The sequence below is a fragment of the Physcomitrium patens genome, chromosome 24, assembly GCF_059467195.1.
Source record: "Physcomitrium patens ecotype Gransden chromosome 24, ASM5946719v1, whole genome shotgun sequence".
In the NCBI taxonomy this organism is placed as follows: Eukaryota; Viridiplantae; Streptophyta; class Bryopsida; order Funariales; family Funariaceae; genus Physcomitrium; species Physcomitrium patens.
This window is the reverse complement of record NC_143433.1, coordinates 4,270,314-4,293,217: the sequence shown is the minus strand read 5'-3', so window position 1 is coordinate 4,293,217 and position 22,904 is coordinate 4,270,314. Positions and strand designations below refer to the sequence as shown.

Genomic DNA, 22,904 nt, shown 5'->3' with positions numbered 1-22,904 from the left:
TCGGTCCGAGACAATCTTTTACTTTTTAAAATCGGCATCAGTCGTCTTTTGTTCTTTGCGTTTTTTGCTTTTACTTTTGGATACTTTTCTTGCTTGGACGAGAAAGAGCCTAAAGAGTTTCTTCGGTTCATTAATTGTTTGGGTTCATGAACCGAAGTTTTGGATGACTTTCGTTGAATGGATGTCAATCCTTCTCTCATTGTTGTTCTATATCAGGTAATCCCAAAAAATTAATTATTTTAGCATTTTTCAAAATAATACATGGATTTCTTGTTTGCAAAAAAAATATTAAAATAATAGATTACATTTTATTTTATTTTTTAAAATTGAATTTTCGGAGTATTGACTTTTTAACACAATTGTAGTCAATATACTTTGGTATTTGAATACTTTTATTGTAAGTGTTGTAACCATTGCTAACACTATCACCAAGTTTTACTATTTTTCTTTATGAAAAATCTTACATGTGATATACATGTATAAATTTTGGATTGCAACAATATTTTAATTCTATAATATACTGTATAATTTATCAAAAGATTGTGATCTTCATTTTGACAATTATAATTATCAATATTCAAGATGGAATTGTACTTATAACTAAACTCTTGAAATGACATCATTACAGTTTATAATCTCAATTTATCTTTTACATATCATCATCTCACCAATATTATAATCTAACATAACAATTAAAATATTTATTAAAATCAAACTAATATTTCAATTTGCAAATATAAAAAAAATTGCTAGTAATGAGGCTCCAACATTAGCTATATTACTATTAGACTTCTCAAACATCTATTAGATAATAAACAAAAGTGAAGATAGAAAAAAAAAATTGCATTAATTATTACAAGATTTCATATGCTACTATTTTTTATTATTATTGTTGTTGTTGTTATTTGAACCATCTCTCTATATGTAAATAAGTCTTTAGTTCTCAAATATTTTAGTTAATTTCTAAGTTTATATGATCAATAAGTCTATTATAGCCTACTTGCAATTGATAATTAAAGTAAATAAAAATTCGAAATAACTAAAATTAAATAAGATAATATAACTTATAAAAAATCAAATAAATATTTTTAAAAGTTCATATTCTACAAATGCATCTTAACTAAGAATAATTCAATAAGATAATTTTAAAATGATATATATAACACTTGATATAGAATCCTTATAATTATAATTTTTAATAATAAAATATTATAATTATTCATATAAAAATCTAAATGTTTTTTATGCTTATTTATAAGGTGTTTCTAATGTCACTACAATTTTTGTTATTTCTACAACAATTTTCCATTCACAATATATCATTACAAATTTTGCTACTACCACTACAACTTGCTACTACTATTTTTGCTATTTCCACCACAATCTACCATGTACAACATCTCAATATAGTTTTTGCTATTGTCACCACAACTTGCCATCCACTAAACATGTTTCTTTAGTCTTAGTTTTTTATTCCAATCAAAATACTTATTAATATTTTCATGTGTTTTAAAAAACATATATATATATATATATATATATATATGATATTTTTATTTTAATAACACATCATTAGAAAATTAATAAGAATAAGTTATGGTGGCATTAGCAACACGTAATATATATATATATATATATATATATATATATATATATGTTCTCAAATTAATATATTCTATACAGTATATTATATAATTTCTTTTTTTAGATATAAAATGATATGTTTTACCTAAATACATATTAACTAAAGTAAATTTCTGAAATTAGTTTGTTTTAGACATCTCTTTTCATTCTAACATTAGCACATAAAAATAAAAAATATTTATGTTAAAGAATTTGATTTTTCTTGTTATACCTATTTTTTCTATGATTTTAATATAAAATAATTATACTATAATATATATTGCATAATGAACAATTTTTAGTAGAAAAAACTATATATATATATATATATATACTTGATTTTCTATTAATATATATATATATATATATTATTTTAAACATAATCGTTTAAAAATAATATATATATATATATATATATATATATATAAGACCAAATTATATGTAGTCATACACATTATTAAACATTAATAATCTTAGTTGTGTAGCAACTTTCTTATCTACAAATTTGTAAGTTCAATATCCTCATTTGCTAAAAATTAAAGAATTAAATGAATTTAAGACAATTTATTGTGTGCAAAGAAGTACAAAAATGATTATTATCAAGATTCTTTTTAATTTAAGAATTTTCATGTTATTATAACAATATTTTTAATGAAACTTAAGAATCAAAATCAAGTGATAACATATGTTTACCTTTTTTATTTAATTAAATAAGTTATTAAAATATAAATTTTATGTATTTATTCAATAAATAATTATAATTATAAAAAATGGTCATAAATGAGAACTTAATGTTTTATTTTATAAATACATTTGTTTTCGACTTAGATAAAAATTTGAGATGTAAAGAACATAGATTGATTAGAGTTTTGAATTATATTTTAGAAAAATATAAATTATAATAATACCAAAAGTATCAGTGTAGATATGAGATTTTAGCAACCAGTCTTGCAGAAGTAAAATAAAAAATTCAGAGAATATTTATAGTCTTTGTAAAGAAAAATTTACAAACATATTTCTAATTAATACTTCCTTTAAGACAAAAACAAAATTATAGAACTCAATAAATCAAAATTCTATTTCTACAAGTGATTTGATTCTTTATGATTTAATTTTTTTTTTATCAATTAATAATCAAAAGTAACAAAGAACATTTTTTAGAAATCAGGTACTTCAAAAACAATATTTTTCTACACTATTGTAAACTTGGTAGAGATTATATATATACATATATATATTCATTTTTATATCAAAAATCTAAAATATGCTTAGCATATTTGTATTCAACAATATTTTCTTCTACAGTCATCTAATCACTTACTATTCTTAAATAATTTTTCCTTTCTATTCTTATAAAGATTAGTATTTTCATTTGAATTTTTTATGAGAATCTTAAATAATTATCTTTTAATGAATATAAATACACAATAATATAATGCAATTTTGTCAACTTATGACTTTTATTTTTGAATTTTTGAATTTTGTTCTTTTTTGAATTATTTCTATATACTAATTTAACATTTTATTTTTTTTTCTTAATTTTTTTATCATTGCTTATACAAGCACTCTACTATATAAAATCTCCTTCTTACATGCAATTTGTTTGCAATCTAAACAAATTATTAGAAGCTTTTTATAATGTTGTATACAATTATTCTTCATAATAGTTTCACTAAACTTTTCTAAGAATTACACTCAATCCCATACTTTCCTTATATGCACAGAATTAGTCAAAGTTATTTAAATAAAAGAATCAAGATAAATTCTGTTCTATTAGGAATATTATATATGTATATTTAAAGGTCAGTAAGACCTTTGTAAGATTAGAATTAATTAGTTACGACTTTAAATTACAAAAGATGTGATTACAACATTATTTTTTAATTGCATAATTGCAAACATCCAGCGCTATAGTGAACCAAAAATCCTTCACATTTTTTCATCTTCCACATGGTTCAAACTCCGATTCAAAAACATTTTGTCGCTAAATCACAGGGAAGGTTACAAGGTCATTCTAAACTCACGAATGCTTGGCGATTCTAGTGGCTATGGTGATAATTCAGCCCAGTATGCAGTGCCTTCAGACTAGGTTAGCTATTTGCACTCATTAAATCGCAAGTATTCATTGAAAGAATATCATCTCACATCGTATTCATAATTTCTTCAATTACAATGGAAGAGATGGAAAATATGAACATCTAATATTTATTGCATGGAAGTTACGTCGTCATACTAAGGTCACAAATGAGGGCCAAAACACCACTCCCTTGTGCGGTTGAAATAAACTTAAAATAATAGCACGTCATGTGCCCCATGCCCATATTACAGAAAACAACGGCAAACTAGCGATGGTTATGAGCCAGTTGGAAAAGGAAGCACCATTGGAATGGGCATTATTGGTAGTGACGAAAGCACCCGGAGGGCCAGCTTTGCTTGGGAAAACCGTCACAGGCATGCTTGTTGCAGTGCTGCTCACTGATATTTCTTTAGTGCCTGTGGTAGCTCCACAATCGAACAAGAATTAGAATTTCCCTCAAGAAAAATTAGCCTTACCCTCCTAGTATAGCTGGACATGTAAAAAAGGATACGAGCAGCTCTAGTGAAACTACAACAACCAGACACATATACCAAAATTTTCGTCACATTGAAATTCGACAGAGCTTTAGTAGGAATCATGGGTTGAGAAATTGGATACAAGCCAGCTGCATAACAGCTACGCTACCAAAAACCCATTGTACACGCTATGGTGAGAGAAGAAAGTAGTGGATTAGCTGAATAACCTCCATCCAAAGTAATGGCTACAAGAAAAGTAATGTAGAAATAATAGGTCCAGTTCAGTGGTTCAGAACTTACAGTCGAAGTTCTTCCAGCCAATTCGATTGTTCACATTGTCGTACACAACCAGCTGATCTTTCAACACATTATCTGCCACCAGATGATATACAAGGAAAGAAGGCATTAGATCAACCACTCCATCTCGCACATATGATGACGAACTGAACGTAAACAACTAAGACCACTAGCTCCAAACCAAGGGCAACACTAACGGTATGAAAAATAAAACTCATCTGGCAACAGACCTTCCTGTACTAACCTCTTCGGCAACGATTTCTTCTACATTATCTATTGATCGGATAAAGATGGAAAAAGTCCTGAAGATTCAAACTAAACATGCCAGAAAGAAAGCGTCGCAAACCAAAATTTTCTTTCAACGTGTCGGCATCATTTCAGCACGAAAACAGGATTCTACCTCCAAATATTGTATAAGACAAGTAGCCATATACGCTCGTACTTTCGAGCCAACTAAAACAATACGCTGATAAACCAGTCTGCACGACATGCTCATGAATTAGTGCATGGTAACAAAGTAAAATCCTGAAAATATAACAGGCGATTTTCTTGGTGGTCCTCCTACTAAAGTACAACACACCATTTGGCTAGAGATTAAAGCAAACACGCATACCGTGAGCATTTCCTTATAGAGGTAACTACTCGGGCTCAACAACATAGCTGCTCCCCCAGCGAAGTAGAGAGTAACGTTCGGAAAATAGCCCTCTATTCTGCACATAGAGATTGGCAAGTTAATCGAAGAGAAAGTTGTATAAGCGTTGCAGACTGTGTGTAAATTGAAGTCGTAAATAAACAGGAAAAACCTAAAAATTTGGTAAATATGATCTTCAGAAATGTCCATACAGGTTAAGATGTGTAAGGAAAAAATAACTTTCAACTTTACATGTCGAAATCATACTTTTGGATCATAGGGTGGCTAGATTCCTACATCTCTTCTTAGAAAAATTACTGCAGCTTGACTCAACATCAAACAAGGTATGAAGTGCCCCATGAAGGATAACAAACCTGCCAGAATAAATAAAACAATATCTCTTGTTGCCTTGACTATCACTGATCTGACTAGGTGGGATAGGTGAAGCACTAATCACCTACCAGCACAATACAACATATAAATGTTACCGTCAGCACCACTTACCCACTGCAGTATTAACAGTTGAAGGAACTGAAAATCACACAAAAAACAGCCATGTATCGATTCTATCAATGCAGTAGCCGCACTCAACTCTTCAAATGTCAAGTACTACGATTGCTTAGGCTCAAAATCGACAATGACTTGTTGGGTGGAAGTAAGTCAACTGCACAACTTTTAGTATAATTTACCATCAAAAGATTATTGTAATATCATTCATGTAAACATTACGTGCAAAAGAATTGGAAAGCAACTGGAAGAACACCACTTCGCATACAGTCACGTACTTTCGCTTGAAATTGATCGTATGCTGGCTGCACCAGATACGTAAGAGTGGTTCCACTGTCCATAATAACACCGCCTGAGTTCGATAAATCGAAAGCAGTAGGTGTGGTGACATTCGTCCCACTAACGCCGATATTCAACAATTCTACATTGTAATGACTCCTGCATCCCAGCAGAAGATAAAAATCAGGCTTTGCATCCAATTTCTTCCTGTGTGATGCTAACATTTAATGCCCTCAATTCTGAACACCGCTATGTAATTCAACCGTAGTTATTCTATCAAATTTTAATACAAAGGACTTTGAGAACACCGAGGTCAAAGCCGTCGGGATCGCTATATTGAGCTAGAGATAGCCGAGTCCACGACAGCTGACCTATGAAGAGAAATAAAAGTTATTATTGTTATACAATATTGTAAAACAATTAACATATAATAAAGCGGAAGAAGAAAGAAAGAAAGAACAACTCATCCATGTCGTTCAATCTATCTCAGTCCTAGCCTCGAGAAAACACCGTCAGAAACTTACTGCTTAGGCACTATAGGAGTGTAAACCAAGCCAGGTTCACGAATGTGCCCAATGACAAGAGTGCCGCTTCCCTTATTGTCTCCTTGTAAGCAATGCGCAAAAATGTTAACCGAGACGTTCTGTTTGGATAATTGACTAGGTAAGGATACTTCTGCCTGACCGAAACCAACAAGGCCATCTGTTAACCATGTCCCTGTTTGATTAGATCCACACCTGTAACTCCAATCAACCCAATTTTACAGTAACTATGTATTCAAAAATGCAGCAGACAATGCGAATGTTGAAAAGACAGTAATTACGATAAAAACAGAAAAACCAAGGTTTTGACATCAAAGTGAGCAATGATTATTATTGCATTACACTTATCATCAACATTGAATTTTGATATTGCCATTTGAATGTCCGGCTGAATGGCAAAGCATCACGAAATCTTCAAGATCCACATAAAAATCTCCAAATTCTAAAAGAACGCCAGCTACTTCGGCATTGAGGGGGAAAGGCTTGCTGACCCAAAAGTAAGCCTCGCAGTACCACTTGTGGCGGTAGAATTGCCACTAGGAACTTGATTAAAAGATAATACGTCATTGATGAGGTATCCAGCCGTGCTGCTACCGTCCCCGTACAAAGTTGAATAAGGGCATGACATTGAATTAAAAGAGCACTTTGAGTTCGAAGCCAAATAACATTCCTCGTCTGTGCAGCTTATACTTGTTTTCGACGTCGACTTTTCAGGGTCGAAGATTGAAATCGGAAGCTACACATGTCACAGTTCCACCAGCTTGCATGTTTATACACGAGACTCCTATATGGTCATTAGCGCAAGTATTTAATAAGAGCCAATGCACACGGGCATTGCACAATTTCTGAATGTACTACCTGAACTCCTTAAGCCAAGCAGTCTGTGACCTGTCCTTTTAAATAACCAGAGAAGGTAAGCTGGTATACATTCCCACTCAAGGTGATGAGCTTTACAGCTTCAACACCTACATGTCCTCCTCAAAAACTAAGGAATTTCAACCCTATGGCTGACACCTAATAATGTGCAACTGGTGAACCCAAAATTTCGTCTTTCCACATAAGATAATGCAAGATTGTGAAGACATACTGTTCTCAGGTTTCAAATTGAGACGAGCTCCATGAATTGAAAAGAAAAACACATTCATTGGATTCAACATACCGCAACGTTGCTTGCACGCTTACAGTTGGTGCAAGGAACGCAATTCACCCATGCGACATCGCTGCCTGTGTCTACATGTACGTAAAATTGCTGTGGCGGTGTGCCTAGGTAAATTCGTGTATAGTACAATCTGAAAGAAGGGAACAAAACTTATCAGTTCAAATTTCACATCAAGGGAGTTCGGGTTGTACTCGTAGTTGACTAGTTTAATTCGGACTGTAAGACCACAAACTTCAGCCTCCGCAATAACCTTTCAACTCAAAAAATTGTACACTCGCCTCTACAAAAATTGACGGCCACTCAAACAGAATGCTGGGGTTCGAATTGCATGTTTTTCGCTAGAAATTGTTCTTGAATGACCCATGAAGGCAAGTTAGTCCTACAGTTTATGCTGTTTCCTTTGATGTCTCGCAATTGCGAAGACGGCACTCTACAAGTATACTTCAATCTCGACTAAAATGATATCCAATTCTAGTTCAAATACATGGTTACGTTAACCATATGTTACATGAACGCTACCCCAAGGTGCCCGTCCCCCCCCCCCAAAAAAAAAAACAAAAAAAACAAAAACAAAAACAAATGAACACTAACAAATGAACTGAAGCGAAAACAAAACAAAATCTCGCTTCCACAAACTTTCAAATCTGGTACTTGATTCACGCCCAGAGCAGACAAGGTCACCCAAGTCATCCAAAAGAATCAGGAAAAACACGGCGACTATTCAGAATACAGGAGCTTAAAATCCACGCAAAATTCAAGCGATTTGCATCACAGTTAAAGCAGAATCGAAGGTAAAGCTCGATCCTAGGAGGTCAAGGGCAAAATCGGCAGCACAATGGAACGCGTCGAAACCCCCCCCCCCCCAACCCTCTCTCTCACTCTTGCGCAACGATCATCGCTCTCAATCAAACCCATTACCCCGTGGTGAAGGTGTCATCGTCGCCGGAGATGGGGAAAGCAACAACTTCAGGCAAAATGCGGCGCAGGCGCCGCTGATCATGCTCACGCAGTGTGCGATAATACTCCGAGGACATGCCCCGACCGTGGGTAGCCATGGCAGTCGACCCATCCAAGTGCGAATACGCGTGAACCAGGTGGAACCGATGCTGGGCACTACACCGCCACACACTCGCCACCATCATCGCCACCCACATTACCCCCGCGACGAGGCCTCTCCGTCGCCCCATCCCCATCGCCTCCTCCTCTCAACTCCCTCCTCCCTGCGCCCCAATTCGAAATCCCGACACCATCCCCCAATGCAATGAAGTCTCCTGTTCTCTCTCTCTTGATCTCTCTCGCTCTCTCTTCCTCCTCCTCGCGCTTCAACGCTTCCGCATGCCCGGCTCGCGTCGGTGTGCTGCAGCAGCAAGCCCTGGCGCCGCGCCAGCTCCCCTCCTCTCTCACGTGATCCGAACACTCTGTATCAGTTTCCCTGTGGTGGCCCCATCAACCCATTCGTGTGGGCCTTGCTTTGCTTCGCTTCTTCGTCTTCTTCGTCTCTTCGTTCCTACTTCTACTTCTTCAGCTTCCTCTCCTTCTTCAGCTTCTTCTTCTCCTTCTTCTGCTGCTGCAGCGACGCGACGACGGCTTCACGGCATCGCAAAGCATCGCAAGTGTCCAGTTCCAAGGCTCCAACGTCATGACTCCTTTCAGCACCCATCACGGCGTAACATCTAAGGATCACATGGTGGTCCTGCCCCAAAAAACACATCCACCCCTATCCCCGCGCAGCGTTGATCACGGCGTAACATCCAAGGATCACATGGTGGTCCTGCCCCAAAAAACACACCCACCCCTATCCCCGCGCAGCGTTTGATGAATGTACCCCACTTCGGCTGGCTTCATCGGTATTTTATTGATTCGTCCAGTTGGGCTCTAAGGTTGCGGGCTTGGGCAAAACCCACTTGCTCTCCGGAGTGTGAGATTCTCACAACTACCCCCCTTACAATAGCCAAACACAATTAGGGTTTTGATTGAAGAAAACGCACACCACCACATTACTTAAGAAAACTTGAATCTTTGAGTGTTGCTTGGCCCCACAATGTTCGACTATGGTGATGTATTTGGGGTGTGAGAACTTTAAAGGTTGACCTCACCCCCCAACAATGTCCAAGCCTCCTTAAGTATGTGACTTTTAATGGATATGTCACATGTAACTTTATTGGAATGTGTTGTGTTTGAAAGATATCTCATTCCACAACTTCGACCAACTTCCATATTTGATATTGAGCTTTTCTAGGTCAACTTAGGTCATTAGATTGTATAACTTTTGAAGGGCATTTTCTTTCTTGATGGTTGAAAGCAATGAGGAGTAATGTTCTAGAGAAATTTTGATCCCCCAAAATCTAGCAACATGAGGATGTATGAACTCTAAAATGTAAGGTTCCAAATATTATTCAAAATGATTGTTGAATGTGGAGATTTAAAGACAATTTACAAGATGTTATTTATTGATTATAAGTTTCAAAATTTATTTCACTAAAATTTATTTTTAAATATATTATTAATTATTTCTACTTATTATTGATTTAGAATTTTATTACAATGTAAATTTAAATTTTATTACAATGCAATTATTTTATTATTATTATAATTATTATTATTTATAAACATATAGGCAAACCAATATATGTTGTAAAATTACAACATTAATTTAAAAGTTATTACGATTAAAATTATGCAATTTTTAAATATTCCACATTTTTTTTGTGTTCCACAACCTTTAGTTATAATATTTTTTATATTTATATTTATATTTTTTAAAACATTATTACTCATATTTACTATCAAAAAAATTAAAATAAAAAATATGATTTTTATGCAAATTTTTTAATTTTAAAAAATAAAATATTAATATGATTATTTTACATGCATTTGTTTGAAACATATGCATTAATCTTATTCATAAAATGACATAATATCTTTGATTTAAATTGACAATCTTGATATATTTTGTATGATTTATACAAAATATGATATATAAATAATATTTTGTATAAATATATATATATATTAATATATATTAATATATATATATTTATATATATATATATATTATGATACATAAATTGATTTTATTTTTTATAATATTTTATAATATTTTCTAAGATATAAAAAAATAGCACATTATTATAACAACTTGAAATTGTAATTCTAAAGTCACTCATGGTATATTTCTAACTCTCACCTGCATTAAGTTAAAATGCTTCTGGAATTACTCAATTGATTTGTAGTATCTTGTTCCTAAGTTTTGCTTGACAAAATTTTGTAAGGATTCTAATTCAAATTGTCAAGTTTTTCTATTAGGATCACAAATTAGACATTCAAAAAGCTATAACATAACATGTATATTTTAAGTGTATGTTGTGTTTGAAATGCAACTAACAAAATTATATACTATATTAAAAAATGCTTTGATAAATTATAATTATACACAATTGTAAGCCAGTTTTATGTGTGTGTATGTATATATATATATATATATATATATATGCATAGTATTACAAAAAAAAAAAAAAAAAAAAAGTCCTATTAGTATTTAATAAGGTTTATTCAAATCATTATGTAATTTAACTAGATAATTTTAAAAATTTGGTACTATATATTGAAAAATATTAAAAGATTTTATAGAAACTATTCTTGAAGAATTAAATAAGATTTGAATGATAAATACAAAAAACTCTAAATAAAAAAATATTAATGAAACTTCCTAAAATATGCATCTTTTATTATCAATTTAATGAAAATCTAGTGTCTCAAATTGCTAATTATTTTTTTATAGAAAAAATACTTTTAATTAAAATTTAAAACTTTAAATTTAAAACATTGTTCTACATACATTTATCAACCATATAATTGTTTAATTTCATGGTTTTTGAAATCAGTTTATTACAAAGCCTTTTAAAATAAGATTTTTGTAGTGTTTTATAGTAATATATGTGTGCATATTACTACATAAGTTCTTTAGTCTTTAAAAGAAATATGTAGATAGTTGAATATTAATATTCTATGTGTAACTTTGACACTGTTAAATATTGCAACCATTCTTCAGAAAGTAGATGTTAAATAGATATAATTTAATCAGTTGCAAAATAATAGAAGAAAAATATAATTAATTTAGAAGTTTATTCCAAGATCTAATTTCTTGGGCAAGAAATACCAAAAACTTTTGACATATTTGATAAAAGAAATAATTATGATTTTTTGTATCAATCTAATTGTGATTTTTAGATTTTGATAATAAAAGTTTAAAATTAAAGTTTTAATAATATAATTACATCTATAATTTATTGTTAATTACATCTATAATTTATTGTTAATTACATCTATAATTTATTGTTTAATTACATCTATAATTTATTGTTAATCACAACTTTATAGATCAAAGTTTAAAATATTATCAACTAATAATCATTCTTTTTATAAAAACATCTTAATGTTAAGTTTTGGCAACCTAATCTTTACTCTTTTGACAAGAGAAATTCTACTATGATAATTGAGATTTTAAAATATATCAATTAAAGATTCATCAATTAATATTTTTAACAACTATTTTTATTATGTTTTACTTGTAAATTATATATTTTTTTAATCAGTGATTTTTATTTGAATAATAGTAATAATAATAATATAATTGCCAATCCACATTACATTCTTGTGTATTAAAAACAATATTGTTGATTAATATAGTATTAAGCAAGACTTAACAATTATTGTTTTACTAGAGATTTAGGATCTTTTTCATTATTTATTTTATTAAAATAATATGTAAATCAAAGACCAAAATAGACTTAATGTATTATTTTATTTTAAATTAACATTTTCTTTATTAGTTACAATTCGTGTTTTGTCCAAGTAGAGATTTTTGCAACTCTTTCTTACATTGTGCATCACCATCACTTTATGCATTCAATTACAAAAAAATAACATTAATTATTTCTTTAGTTACATTGTCAAATTACATTTTGAGTGTGATCAAAAGCATTATATTTCATACTATATTTAGAATTAGCATGTTATGACAACTTAGGTATATGACTGATCTCATTTTAGTTGCAAAATTTGTCTTGCAAATACTGTATTTTATTCTCCATCTTTCTCAACTTGTGGCTATTTTTAAAAAATCTTATGCTCCTCCATTCCAAATATGAAGTTGAGATGTGTTCATTTCTGGCTTTCAGGTATAAAATTAAGTACCTTACTTGTAAACGAAAATAAGATCCATGATCAAGCATTGTTTTTCTGAACATAGTTACATTTTGATCTAAACTAGGAATTCATCATTAACTGTCAAATATTAACCAACTCATATTAATATCATAAAACGTAAAATTCCTAAACTTGGATATCAAGAGAAGCAAAGAGTACAACAGATGAATTAGAACATATGATTACAGTAGAAATCTTGGAAATCACAAAGCCTTGGTTACTTACCAAAAGTAAGTCAAAACAGTAAGAGCAGTTCTACTCCAAAAACATATTCCGATAACCTCAGTGTTGCGTCAAGCGGAATCTGAAGGCATCAAATAATACTTGCATCTAACATTGAGTTGGGGGTACTCTCCTATTCTCCGACCAGAAGTGACGCATCCAGTGAAGTGTCCAAAAAAGAAAGAAAGGGAGTAAAATGACAAGAAATAAAACTACCTTTCATTTCCACCTAAAGGAAATCCACCTGCGACTGTACTCATCCATGCTCCCATCTGAGTCCATGTTGAAAACAAATGGCGACACCATTTGGTTCCAGTGTACGTTGAACTGGTTAAGACAAGGCGGACTATCTGCATAATGGTGCCGATGTATGGATAGACTTTTAACTGAAAAGAATATTCGAGGGTCACACCAAGTTTGATCTTCCGTCTAAACCTTCAGATAGTGCCCTTATCTGCCTGTTTCACAGCACCATTTCCAAATCCAATTTGTGTTTCACCATTTCCAGTCTCATTCATCAACATGTCGAATGAACGCTTCTTGGATGGTTGACTGCTGTTGACAATTCCTGCTGGAACAACTGCAACAGGCTCTGCCCGTTTGATTCCCCGACCTACAACTCCAAGATCGGTTACAACAGCAGTTGAAGAGGTAAAATTAGCAAGTGTCGGCTGATCGAACCCATTAGACGTCTTGATGCCATCAGCTGTTGAAGACGAGGAGCCACCAGAATCACTCGCTTGACTTCCAGCGGCCAACGAGAAAAGTTGCTTCATGCTGGCTGCCGCTTCAGGATTCGCTGCTTGGAGCTGCTCCACCAAGGTTGGAGCTGATGCCATTTCTTTTAATTCTTGTTCCTGCAACCAGTAATAATGACCACCCGTAATGTTCCTTTCACAATAAAATCAAATTCATAATACACACACAAACCAGAACTACTGAAGAATTGATGAAATGCTACAGGACTTCACCTTGTCTTTGAGATCCACCAGTAAGTCTTCAATGTCTTTAATCTCATTAACCTTCGACTCCGCTGCAGATTTCTCTTCGGTAGGAGGATTGATAACCTCGTCATTATCATGTTCAGTAGCTTTCATGCTTCCATTCGTCTGAGGTTCGGAATGCTCGACGTCCACAACGGAGGCGGCCTCTGAAGTCCCCAGTGCATCAACTCCCTCAGTGTGTACATTGTTGATTTCATGCTTGAGTCTTTGTACACGAGCCTCGCATACAGCAACTGCATTACTACAGTATATGAGTGCCTCCTTAGGTTTTAAATCAAGTTGCTTGGCAATAGCGATCTTGAAATACCTGTCAAAAACATACGTCGAAGATTATGAGGACCAGAAGGCGTGCATTCTTCAAACTTAGATCCCTAAAAAAGAGATGAGTTCGTCTAGGCAAGCAACTGGGATACGAAGAGCCAGTAAAGAGTAAAGCATTACAGTTCCGCTAGTATCCGCGAATCTGGTTCAACAATTTGCTTGAGCATTTCCAACGCTTTAGCATAGTCTTCATAACATGCCTCGTAATTTTCTGCACACAGAAAGCCCAAGTCAACGAAGTTAAACCCAGTGTATATGGAAGCGTCGAGAGGGATATAATAATGATTGTGCTTAAATATGAAACATTAGCTGGACTGTAATCAAAATCTAACATAACTGATTCAGAGTCAGCCCCATGTACCTTTGAAGCAATTTACGTCTGCAAGCTTGGTTATGATATCAACAGCCTCAATTGTACGGCTGTCGAGCTTTTCATGAATGACTCGAGCAAACTCCAGCATCTTCCAAGCATCCTCCAGGTCTCCCTCTTCCTCTTCTTTCCCTTCCTCGCCCTCACCCATGACATCATCTTCGTCTCCATCATCATCTCCGCCAGCCTCCTCTACAGGGTCTTTGCCGGTGACCTCTGGTTCTAGTGCAAAGTCCGGAACCAAACAAATTCGTCAACAATAATCTCGAATAGCACAAGTAGTAATGTAAATCTAGTATCGAATCAACTGAACCTCAACTAGATTAAACAAGAACTGAACTGATCCAAAGCTTTGTAAACCCTCTCATACATTTTCAACACTGCCGAGTCAAAAAGGAGAAATATACACAACTCCATACGACTTTAATCCGAAGTTAGACATAAGTTCTTTTAAAAATCTTAAACAAATAAACAAAACAACAAACGAAACCTTACATGCAAATGTACATACTACGATGGAAACGTGAAATGAAAGACAAGTAACAAAACTCAGCGGAACTAGTCGGCTCTTGTCAGTGATCAATGCAGCAAAGTTCTATCTCAAACTTTAGCCTCGATATTCATCGAAAGCACACAATATTATTTTCAGATGACATTTGATTGACAGTGAGTTTCGTGGACTCCCAGCATGAAGTCGATAACAAGAAAGTTGTGGTGCAACCTTTGCCTGAAGATCCTTCTGGATGAGAAGATGGAAGGGCGGGATTTGGGTTGACAGTTTCGCCGAGAGGATCGGCCTCTTCCTGAAGTTTGTCGAATAAAGCGCATCCGTACTTAAAGTACGTTGTCGCACATTCAGGAGCAAGCTCTCCAAAATGTCGCACTCTACAGCATTCAAGCACATGGAACATTAACATGAAAACTAAGGTAGATACGTAGTTGGAACAATCCTACGAAAATTTGCGGTCTGATGTTTCTCCTACACGAAGCCAGGGTAGGTTTACGTTACAGCTGCTAGCAAAATCTAAAACCCTGGCCAAATTATCCGTTTAACAAATAGAGGTGGCAGCCGAGGACATATGAACATGTTCGTATCAAAGGCGAAACAACTCCTACTACAAAAGAAACCCAATATTACCTCCACGTGTGAGGTGAATATCAGGGACAGTATCTGGCATTCCGTCTCTTCGAACATCTACAGTGCAAAACCCTACATTTCCTGGCTAGATGCTGACATGAAGATTACGAAACTAAAAGTAGGGTTTCAAATGCAAACTATCCAGAAACACATTTTGCGACAGCGGAGGAGCCAAGACGTTTAAGTTCCATTAATCGCAGACGTGATGAGCGCATAAATCATCAATTGTGCACTAAACCCCTTTTTGACAAAGAAACTACCTGTACAAAATGGGCGCTTAGTAGCTCACTAAAAAGAAGTACGCAAAAAGGCCATTACAAACATGGCACGTGGACAACCCCTAGAAGAATCGACGCAACACCATCTCACCACACTGCGTCTTCATATAAACTAACGATGACAACTATTCGAAACAAAATGAACGATCCCGGCTACCTCAGGTTCGCTGCTCGAAAGGATACGAATGACAGAAATCACAACAAAAGCTCCCGGAATTGACATCAAACTCGAGCTGTGCACTAACAAAGCCGCCACAGCAACAGACCTCAAAACCTCAGAAAATAGAAGAATTAAGGAAAGACGGTGGCCAACGCTTACCGAATCTCGAGCGCCTTGCTGAAACACTCGGCAGCGTCTTCGAACGCCTCATTGTGCATGAACTCACATCCATCGTCGAATAACCGTTGCGCCTCCTCCAAATCCACGGCAGCAGAACCTTGCGTCGAAGTCTCTCCATTAGTGGCACCATTGCTTGAGCTCGCCTCCATGACTATGTCCCGAGAACCTTATCTGGCAATCGCTTGCACAATCAATCAATCGTCTGCGCGTTCGGTGCACTCTGCAATTGAATGCGCAAATGGCAAAATCAAATTGCGAGCACAACGTTCTGGAGCCCGTGGGGTTCAAGTCTCGTCGTTGTCCTTGCGCGCTCTTCCCAGCGTCAGCTTCCCCGCTTTCTTCTAAAATCCACATCCTTAGATGATACTAAACTGTGATAGATATCTTCTGGAATTGTAGATTCTTAGTTGTTGAAGAACACACGGGGAATTTAATACAGGTTTTCTTGATGCAACGGAAAACAAAGACACGATATTCCTTTGCACACGATGGATGAATAATGTGGATGAATACGTTGATGAATGTTATTGACTGAATATGACATCGTTTGGATGAGAACAGCTAAGATGACAGAAATCAGTCGTTTGGTTGCTGACCGAACGAATCAGGTACCATGGACTGATGTCATGGTCATGGAAGCAGGATATGAGGTTTCTATGACCGCGCGGTCTTAGGAGCAAACTTCAGGCGATTTATTGCAAGTTTGGACAAGAAGTAGAATGAAATGATTAAAAGCAATTTAATGATTAAAATGCGTAGAGTAAAATCTTCCATATTAAGGTTCTCTGAAAGGCTTCGTTATAAAAGATTTCCAGAATTATGTTTTTTTTTTTTTTTTTTTTTTTTCTTTTTTCTTTTTCTTTTCTCTGTTCACTTTTTTTTAATGTATGAATGTTTCATTATTTTTCCTGCAACCGTGTATAATGTATATGTATGTATACATATATATACATATATATATATATATATATATATGTAAAAAAATCTAATTGTCTCAGAAATGTGCATTTTGTATTTATGTGTAAGCATTATCCACAGCAAAGAAAAGAAAGGAAAAACGAGGAAGATTTCACGTGATATTTTTTATTGATAACAACGAGAAATCAATGACAAATAGTTTAAATATTCACACGACATTTTGTGCTGCTCATGTATACACAAGTCTCATTTTTACGTTTTTATTACTTTCGTGTTTATATAATTTGAATGATAAAACTGGACGATTTTTGAACACACTCAGTAGTTATTCAAAGCTCAACAAGGACCAGTTGAAACAGCGTGATCACAAATTCATATTTCACAAGTATAAAAACCACATTTCAAAACCAAAAAATACCCACATCAATCTAAATAGTGTACACAATTTTGGAAGGAAAGAAGAAGAAGAAGAAGGAGAAGAATGTAAGCTTAAAAAAACACACGTAGTGATAACCATTTTAACATCCCATCATGTTCCAAAAAGAATTACAACTTCTAACTCACAAGTGCAAAGTTCTTCAAACCACGCAAGAACTGCACACAACACAGTGTATACTGCCCCTAATATCAAATTATAAAAATCTACTAAGTTGCATGCTATAAGAAGAACAAAACGGATGAAGTCAAATAGGATGAACGCTGGATGGTGTTAATCGATACGCTGACTCTCGTCGAAGAGAAAGGACCGGGAAGGAGGAAGAGAGAGGAAAGGGACGAGAGGAGAGAGGAGGGAGGGAAGGGGGAGCCGGAGTGCGAGTGCCGTTGGGGGAGGGCTAAGTGAGGCTGTTGTGACGAAGTGGTGTTGGTTCCATGGCGTTAGGGTTGTGGCGCAATTGCTGCTACGCCCTTGCACTCCACACCCAGCGCTCTTCTCCTCCTCCTCCTCCTTCGTCTTATCCTTCCTCTGTCATGCGGCACCCCTTGTCCCCGCGTGCTTGGTGTTGACACCACCGACGCACGTCCGGATCACAACTAGGGACGGACGGACGTCCAGTTCCAGTTCCAGTTCCAGTTGGAGTTCCATTTCGAGTTGTCACTGTTTTCAGGGGGTGGAGGAGGAGAGGAGGAGCAGTGGCAGTGGAGGGGTCCGTCGGTCGGTCGGTCGCCATGTCGGACTTGGATCGTCAAATCGAGCAGCTCAAGCGTTGCGAGCCTCTCAAGGAGTCCGAGGTCAAGGCGTTATGTCTCAAGGCCATGGAGATTCTGGTGGAGGAGAGCAATGTGCAGCGAGTGGACGCACCTGTGACTGTGAGTGTTTCCGGTAGATCGGACTTAGTCCGTGGTCTCTGTGCGGTGGTTTTTCTTTGAAATGAAGTGGTATTCTTGTGCCGACGTTCTGTTTTTTGTTTCTTAAAATTTTTCGCCATATTTTCATGAAACTTAACTGCTGATCGACCAACTTAATTTTACGTGAAAGCGATGTCTACAGTTTCGAGAACGATTATGTTTTATTTTAATTAATTTATTTTGCCCCGATGGGTCCGTGTTGCCTATTGCTACTTTCCCTTCTTATGGCTGCTTCTTTTCAACTTTGAATATAGATTTTGTCGTGGATTGACTCAGTAAGTAGCTAGACCTTAAATATGGTTTTTTTTTTTTGTTGCAAACCTGGAATTTTGATGGAACATTTAATATGTGTGCCTCTAAGTTGGTCTGTTTGTGTTGCAAAGTACGTATTGTGGCTTTTCTTTGAATTGCCGCTTATGTGATTATCTCGTGCGTTTTTCCATGACATCGGACGTAAGGATCATGTCCGGATTTGTGATTAGGTTTTTGCAGAGCTGGGATGCAGTTGACTGTACTTGATGTTTCTCACGTATTTTTGTCAATGTATATCATTATGCTGTGAATGGTGTGGTCTTTTGTCCTTCAGTTTCGTCTGAACCGTGTTTTTGTTCTGTTTGCGAAGTTCTATGCGTCAACCGTGAATCTAGTCCACCTACATTGCTATTTCGGTGGGCAAATTCATTTGCTACTGGAATTTATTTATCTGAGATATTCTCCTGTTTCGGTTTCATTCGAAATTGCAATAAGTTTTTGCCGTATCAGTGTTACGGAGTCGGTGTTTACAACTTGAATACATTTTAGAGGTGATGATAAGAGCGCTTGTAACTGCTTTGCTTGATCTTGAAATCTGTTTTAATATCAATCGACGTCTCATCAGTTAATTTGGATGTTTTCTGTATCGCAGATTTGTGGTGACATACACGGCCAGTTTTATGACTTGAAAGAGCTCTTTAAAGTGGGAGGAGATTGTCCCAAGACGAACTATTTGTTTCTTGGAGACTTTGTCGACAGAGGATTTTACTCAGTGGAGACTTTCTTATTATTACTTGCTCTTAAGGTACTTTATCTTGGCGATTCATTTTAATGTATTACATTTTCGGGTTTTAAAAACTTCCGTATTCTTAAATATCTATGGAGGACACTTGGGTTGGGATTTTGTTGTTGCTTTGTAATTCCACGTCAATTGCAAGTGTTGTCAACCTTGCACATTTTTACTTGAATGCCCCACCTCAAATGGATCCTCCTGTCGAACTTTTAAGTTCTGTAGAGTGTCCAGTTGTCATGTAGTTGTTAGAGATGAAGTGGATCAGCTGTAGATGAGTCTGTTAATGACCATTCTTTCGTGCAGGTGCGGTACCCCGATCGAATAACTTTGATCCGCGGAAATCATGAAAGTCGCCAGATTACTCAGGCAAGTGTCTGGGCCTCGTTTCAGTGTTTTGACTGTCTTCTTTTGAATAATTCGGTTTTCGGTGTCTATTATTTTTGTAGTGCCTATTTAACTATCAATGTTGGAAATGACGGGGATCGATCATTTGGGTTACATTTTTACACTATTTTTCAGAAACCTTGTTATTTATTTTTTTAGCATCGTTTGTTTCTGTTTCGCGTGGGGTTTAACACCTACAGGTGTATGGATTCTATGACGAGTGCTTACGGAAGTATGGTTCAGTAAATGTCTGGCGTTATTGCACTGACATATTTGACTATTTGAGGTTTGGAACGTTCCTTCGCGCTTCAGCATTTAGAACACCCGCATCTTTATCAATTTATAGTCGATTCTTGGATGAAATCATTTATAATCTTCGCAATGTGCCTTGTATGCTTGTCTTGCCAAATCTTCATGTATGGTAGAGGAACCAATTTGTGCCGCGTAGGTTGTTTTCCATACATGCTCACCGTTATAATGTTGCATCCGTACCTGATGTATCCGTATCATTTTCTAACTCTCCATGTGCTATAGTCTTTCAGCACTAATCGACAATCGAATTTTTAGCGTTCATGGTGGATTATCTCCTTCCATCACCACCATTGATCAGGTTGGTTGTGCCTACGCTTGCTTGTTTATATCTTGCTTTTAATATTGTAGTTAACTTATTCTTTATTACATCCTTCTTGTTCGACGTTGAGCAGAGTTAGAGTCGTTTAGAATGTTGCTTACCGAGACACGCCTGATGTCTGATGCCTGCTGACCTCGTATCACAACTTTTCTTGATTCATCCTTTTTCTCTTACTTGTAGTTCATCTTTAGTAGTTTTTGGATCCTCGCTAACTACGTCGTTGTTATACTTGTTTTGCTCGTGACACCGGTTTTTGAGTGGTTGATAATGTGTGGGTGGCAGATTCGAACTATTGATCGCAAGCAAGAGGTGCCTCATGATGGAGCAATGTGCGATCTTTTATGGTCAGATCCCGAGGAGATAGAGGGCTGGGGACTTAGCCCACGGGGTGCAGGTTATTTATTTGGTGGTAATGTAGCCACCACATTTAATCACACAAATAAAATTGAGACCATTTGTCGAGCACATCAATTGGTTATGGAGGGGTTCAAGTGGATGTTTAACAACCAGGTTGTCACGGTATGGTCAGCTCCGAACTACTGCTACAGGTAATTTATCCTGCACGTAAGGTCAATCAGTTAAGATTAGTCAGATTTGAATTTGTTCATGCTTAGTATGTACTGATTTCAGAAATATCATCTTGGAGCAGATGTGGTAACGTTGCAGCAATCCTGGAGCTAGATGAGCATCTGAACAGAAAATTTACTGTGTTTGAGGCTGCTCCCCCTGTAAGTCTATCAATCTATTTGTTCATGCTTTTCTTTTTCTTTTCTTTTTCTTTTCTTTTATAATTTGGTTTAGTGCACAAGATATAAGGATTCTTCAGAAGAGCAGCTGGGCTCCATTCTACTGAGGAGTCATGTTCAATTCACAGTAAAACGCTAAGCTTTCAAGTTTCCTCGAACGAAATGGTGGCAATGTGACAACTTTAATATTGGTTGTCTCGCACGTACCTCTTCATTAGTGGACGTTCTTGGGTCCATCGCACAGCTATATACGCATAAATCTATGTACTTAGAACGAGATTTGATTTCTCTGAGTGCATGGAAGTTTGTCTCACAAGTTTTTGGCTGCACAGGAAGCCAGGGGGGTGCCATCAAAGAAGCCTGTACCAGATTACTTTTTGTAAAGCTTCTCAGAGCCCAAGGTTTGTAGGATTGAAATGATGTGAGGATTATTGCATGGCAGTTTTCTCAGTTTTGTAAATGGTTGGTGGGAGATTATGGACGTACTGCTGGGGTTGCAGTTGAGAGTTGTCACCACGTACTTATACTACTTTCTTTCTTTAGTACTTTGGTACATCCCGACCTCCTTGCAGGCAGTTGGTGATTTCGTTAAATATTAGCTCTACAGTTCGTATCATATTTGTAGCATATAGGGAGAGGATAAGGTTTCCACTTTCAGAACCATATTGCTTCACTCAGCCTCAGAGTCATTGTAAGGTCGTAATCTTGAATTCCACCGTGTACTTCAAGTCCTTGTATTTTGGAGAGCAAACTTCAGGTTCTTTGAGGATTGATGTGTATGTAGAGTATATTACTTGCACATGCTTTGCCTGACTTTCACTACCATAAATCTCCGGTTGACAGGAAAATGAATATTTTTACTCTCAAGTCAAAGTTTTTGAATCTTAATTTCGGGTTTTGGCCACTAAGTACCTACTAATCTGATTTATGTATAAAGGCTAGGTGTGAAGATTGTTTTAGTATCATGTGTTGTCCTCAACGTATATAACCAATATAACCAATCATATTAAAAGAATCACAAGAGACTCAGTTAAGAAAATATCACACATGCCCCTGAATTCTTCCGAAACATCTTGATAATAACAAATCTACTTTTTGTGATAATTGCAAAAATGCCCCTCGGAGTGATTACCTATCTAATTCCGGGTTTTTTTAGCTCAAACTGGGGCTCGGAACGGCTCTTTTCCGCACTGTCTGGGCCCCGCGGGAATCGGACGCCTCCCCCAGCTGCAATCGCTGATTTTCCGGCAGTATTGCCTAGTTTCCGTCAGCCAAAATCAGTCCTGATGTTTTAGAGCTAAGGAATACTGTGGAGTAGTCTCATTTTGAAGGATAAGTTTTATGAAACCATGTCACCACAC

General features: G+C 35.7%; 3 protein-coding genes across 5 annotated transcripts; 1 reads left to right on the top strand and 2 right to left on the bottom strand.

Annotated features, from left to right (window-relative positions):
* Window positions 1-3,807: 3,807 nt before the first annotated feature.
* Window positions 3,808-9,233, bottom strand: LOC112276948 (aspartic proteinase 39). Its single transcript, XM_024508782.3, has 10 exons — window positions 8,510-9,233; window positions 7,592-7,721; window positions 6,924-7,168; window positions 6,415-6,627; window positions 5,890-6,049; window positions 5,479-5,561; window positions 5,087-5,183; window positions 4,874-4,952; window positions 4,477-4,548; window positions 3,808-4,116 (listed from the first exon to the last, which is right to left on the bottom strand). Exons 1-10 carry the CDS (start codon window positions 8,782-8,784, stop codon window positions 3,926-3,928), a joined length of 1,545 nt encoding a protein of 514 aa, XP_024364550.1. The 5' UTR covers window positions 8,785-9,233; the 3' UTR covers window positions 3,808-3,925.
* Window positions 9,234-12,955: 3,722 nt separating this feature from the next.
* On the bottom strand, window positions 12,956-16,730 carry LOC112276945 (uncharacterized). Of its 2 annotated transcripts, none has more exons than XM_024508774.3 (6): window positions 16,452-16,730; window positions 15,438-15,601; window positions 14,708-14,938; window positions 14,467-14,557; window positions 13,993-14,332; window positions 12,956-13,878 (listed from the first exon to the last, which is right to left on the bottom strand). In XM_024508774.3, exons 1-6 carry the CDS (start codon window positions 16,619-16,621, stop codon window positions 13,459-13,461), a joined length of 1,416 nt encoding a protein of 471 aa, XP_024364542.1. In that variant the 5' UTR covers window positions 16,622-16,730; the 3' UTR covers window positions 12,956-13,458. The 2 variants fall into 2 exon arrangements, with proteins under 2 accessions (XP_024364542.1, XP_024364543.1); XM_024508775.3 differs by having other exon boundaries at window positions 14,708-14,932.
* Window positions 16,731-18,251: 1,521 nt separating this feature from the next.
* Window positions 18,252-22,280, top strand: LOC112277042 (serine/threonine-protein phosphatase PP-X isozyme 2). Of its 2 annotated transcripts, none has more exons than XR_002968222.3 (8): window positions 18,252-18,698; window positions 19,642-19,794; window positions 20,086-20,148; window positions 20,367-20,452; window positions 20,701-20,776; window positions 21,080-21,345; window positions 21,428-21,525; window positions 21,876-22,280. XR_002968222.3 is itself a non-coding variant. In XM_024509005.3 (8 exons), exons 1-8 carry the CDS (start codon window positions 18,558-18,560, stop codon window positions 21,924-21,926), a joined length of 915 nt encoding a protein of 304 aa, XP_024364773.1. In that variant the 5' UTR covers window positions 18,252-18,557; the 3' UTR covers window positions 21,927-22,280. The 2 variants fall into 2 exon arrangements, 1 of the variants encoding a protein (XP_024364773.1); XM_024509005.3 differs by having other exon boundaries at window positions 21,447-21,525.
* The last annotated feature ends 624 nt before the right edge of the window (window positions 22,281-22,904 follow it).

What these genes read in the sequence shown, in the direction of transcription:
- LOC112276948 (XM_024508782.3), bottom strand. Translation starts at nt 8,784, where the DNA reads ATGGGGATGGGGCGACGGAGAGGCCTCGTCGCGGGGGTAATGTGGGTG. An exon ending in ACTGCGAGGCTTACTTTTGG is followed by an intron (nt 6,628 to 6,923) that starts GTCAGCAAGCCT and finishes TTGGAGTTACAG; the next exon opens with GTGTGGATCTAATCAAACAG. An exon ending in TGGCTGGAAGAACTTCGACT is followed by an intron (nt 4,117 to 4,476) that starts GTAAGTTCTGAA and finishes GAGCTACCACAG; the next exon opens with GCACTAAAGAAATATCAGTG.
- LOC112277042 (XM_024509005.3), top strand. Translation starts at nt 18,558, where the DNA reads ATGTCGGACTTGGATCGTCAAATCGAGCAGCTCAAGCGTTGCGAGCCT. An exon ending in AAAGTCGCCAGATTACTCAG is followed by an intron (nt 20,149 to 20,366) that starts GCAAGTGTCTGG and finishes TAACACCTACAG; the next exon opens with GTGTATGGATTCTATGACGA. An exon ending in GACATATTTGACTATTTGAG is followed by an intron (nt 20,453 to 20,700) that starts GTTTGGAACGTT and finishes CATGTGCTATAG; the next exon opens with TCTTTCAGCACTAATCGACA.
- LOC112276945 (XM_024508774.3), bottom strand. Translation starts at nt 16,621, where the DNA reads ATGGAGGCGAGCTCAAGCAATGGTGCCACTAATGGAGAGACTTCGACG. An exon ending in AGAAGGATCTTCAGGCAAAG is followed by an intron (nt 14,939 to 15,437) that starts GTTGCACCACAA and finishes ACTTTGCACTAG; the next exon opens with AACCAGAGGTCACCGGCAAA. An exon ending in TCGCGGATACTAGCGGAACT is followed by an intron (nt 14,333 to 14,466) that starts GTAATGCTTTAC and finishes TGTTTTTGACAG; the next exon opens with GTATTTCAAGATCGCTATTG.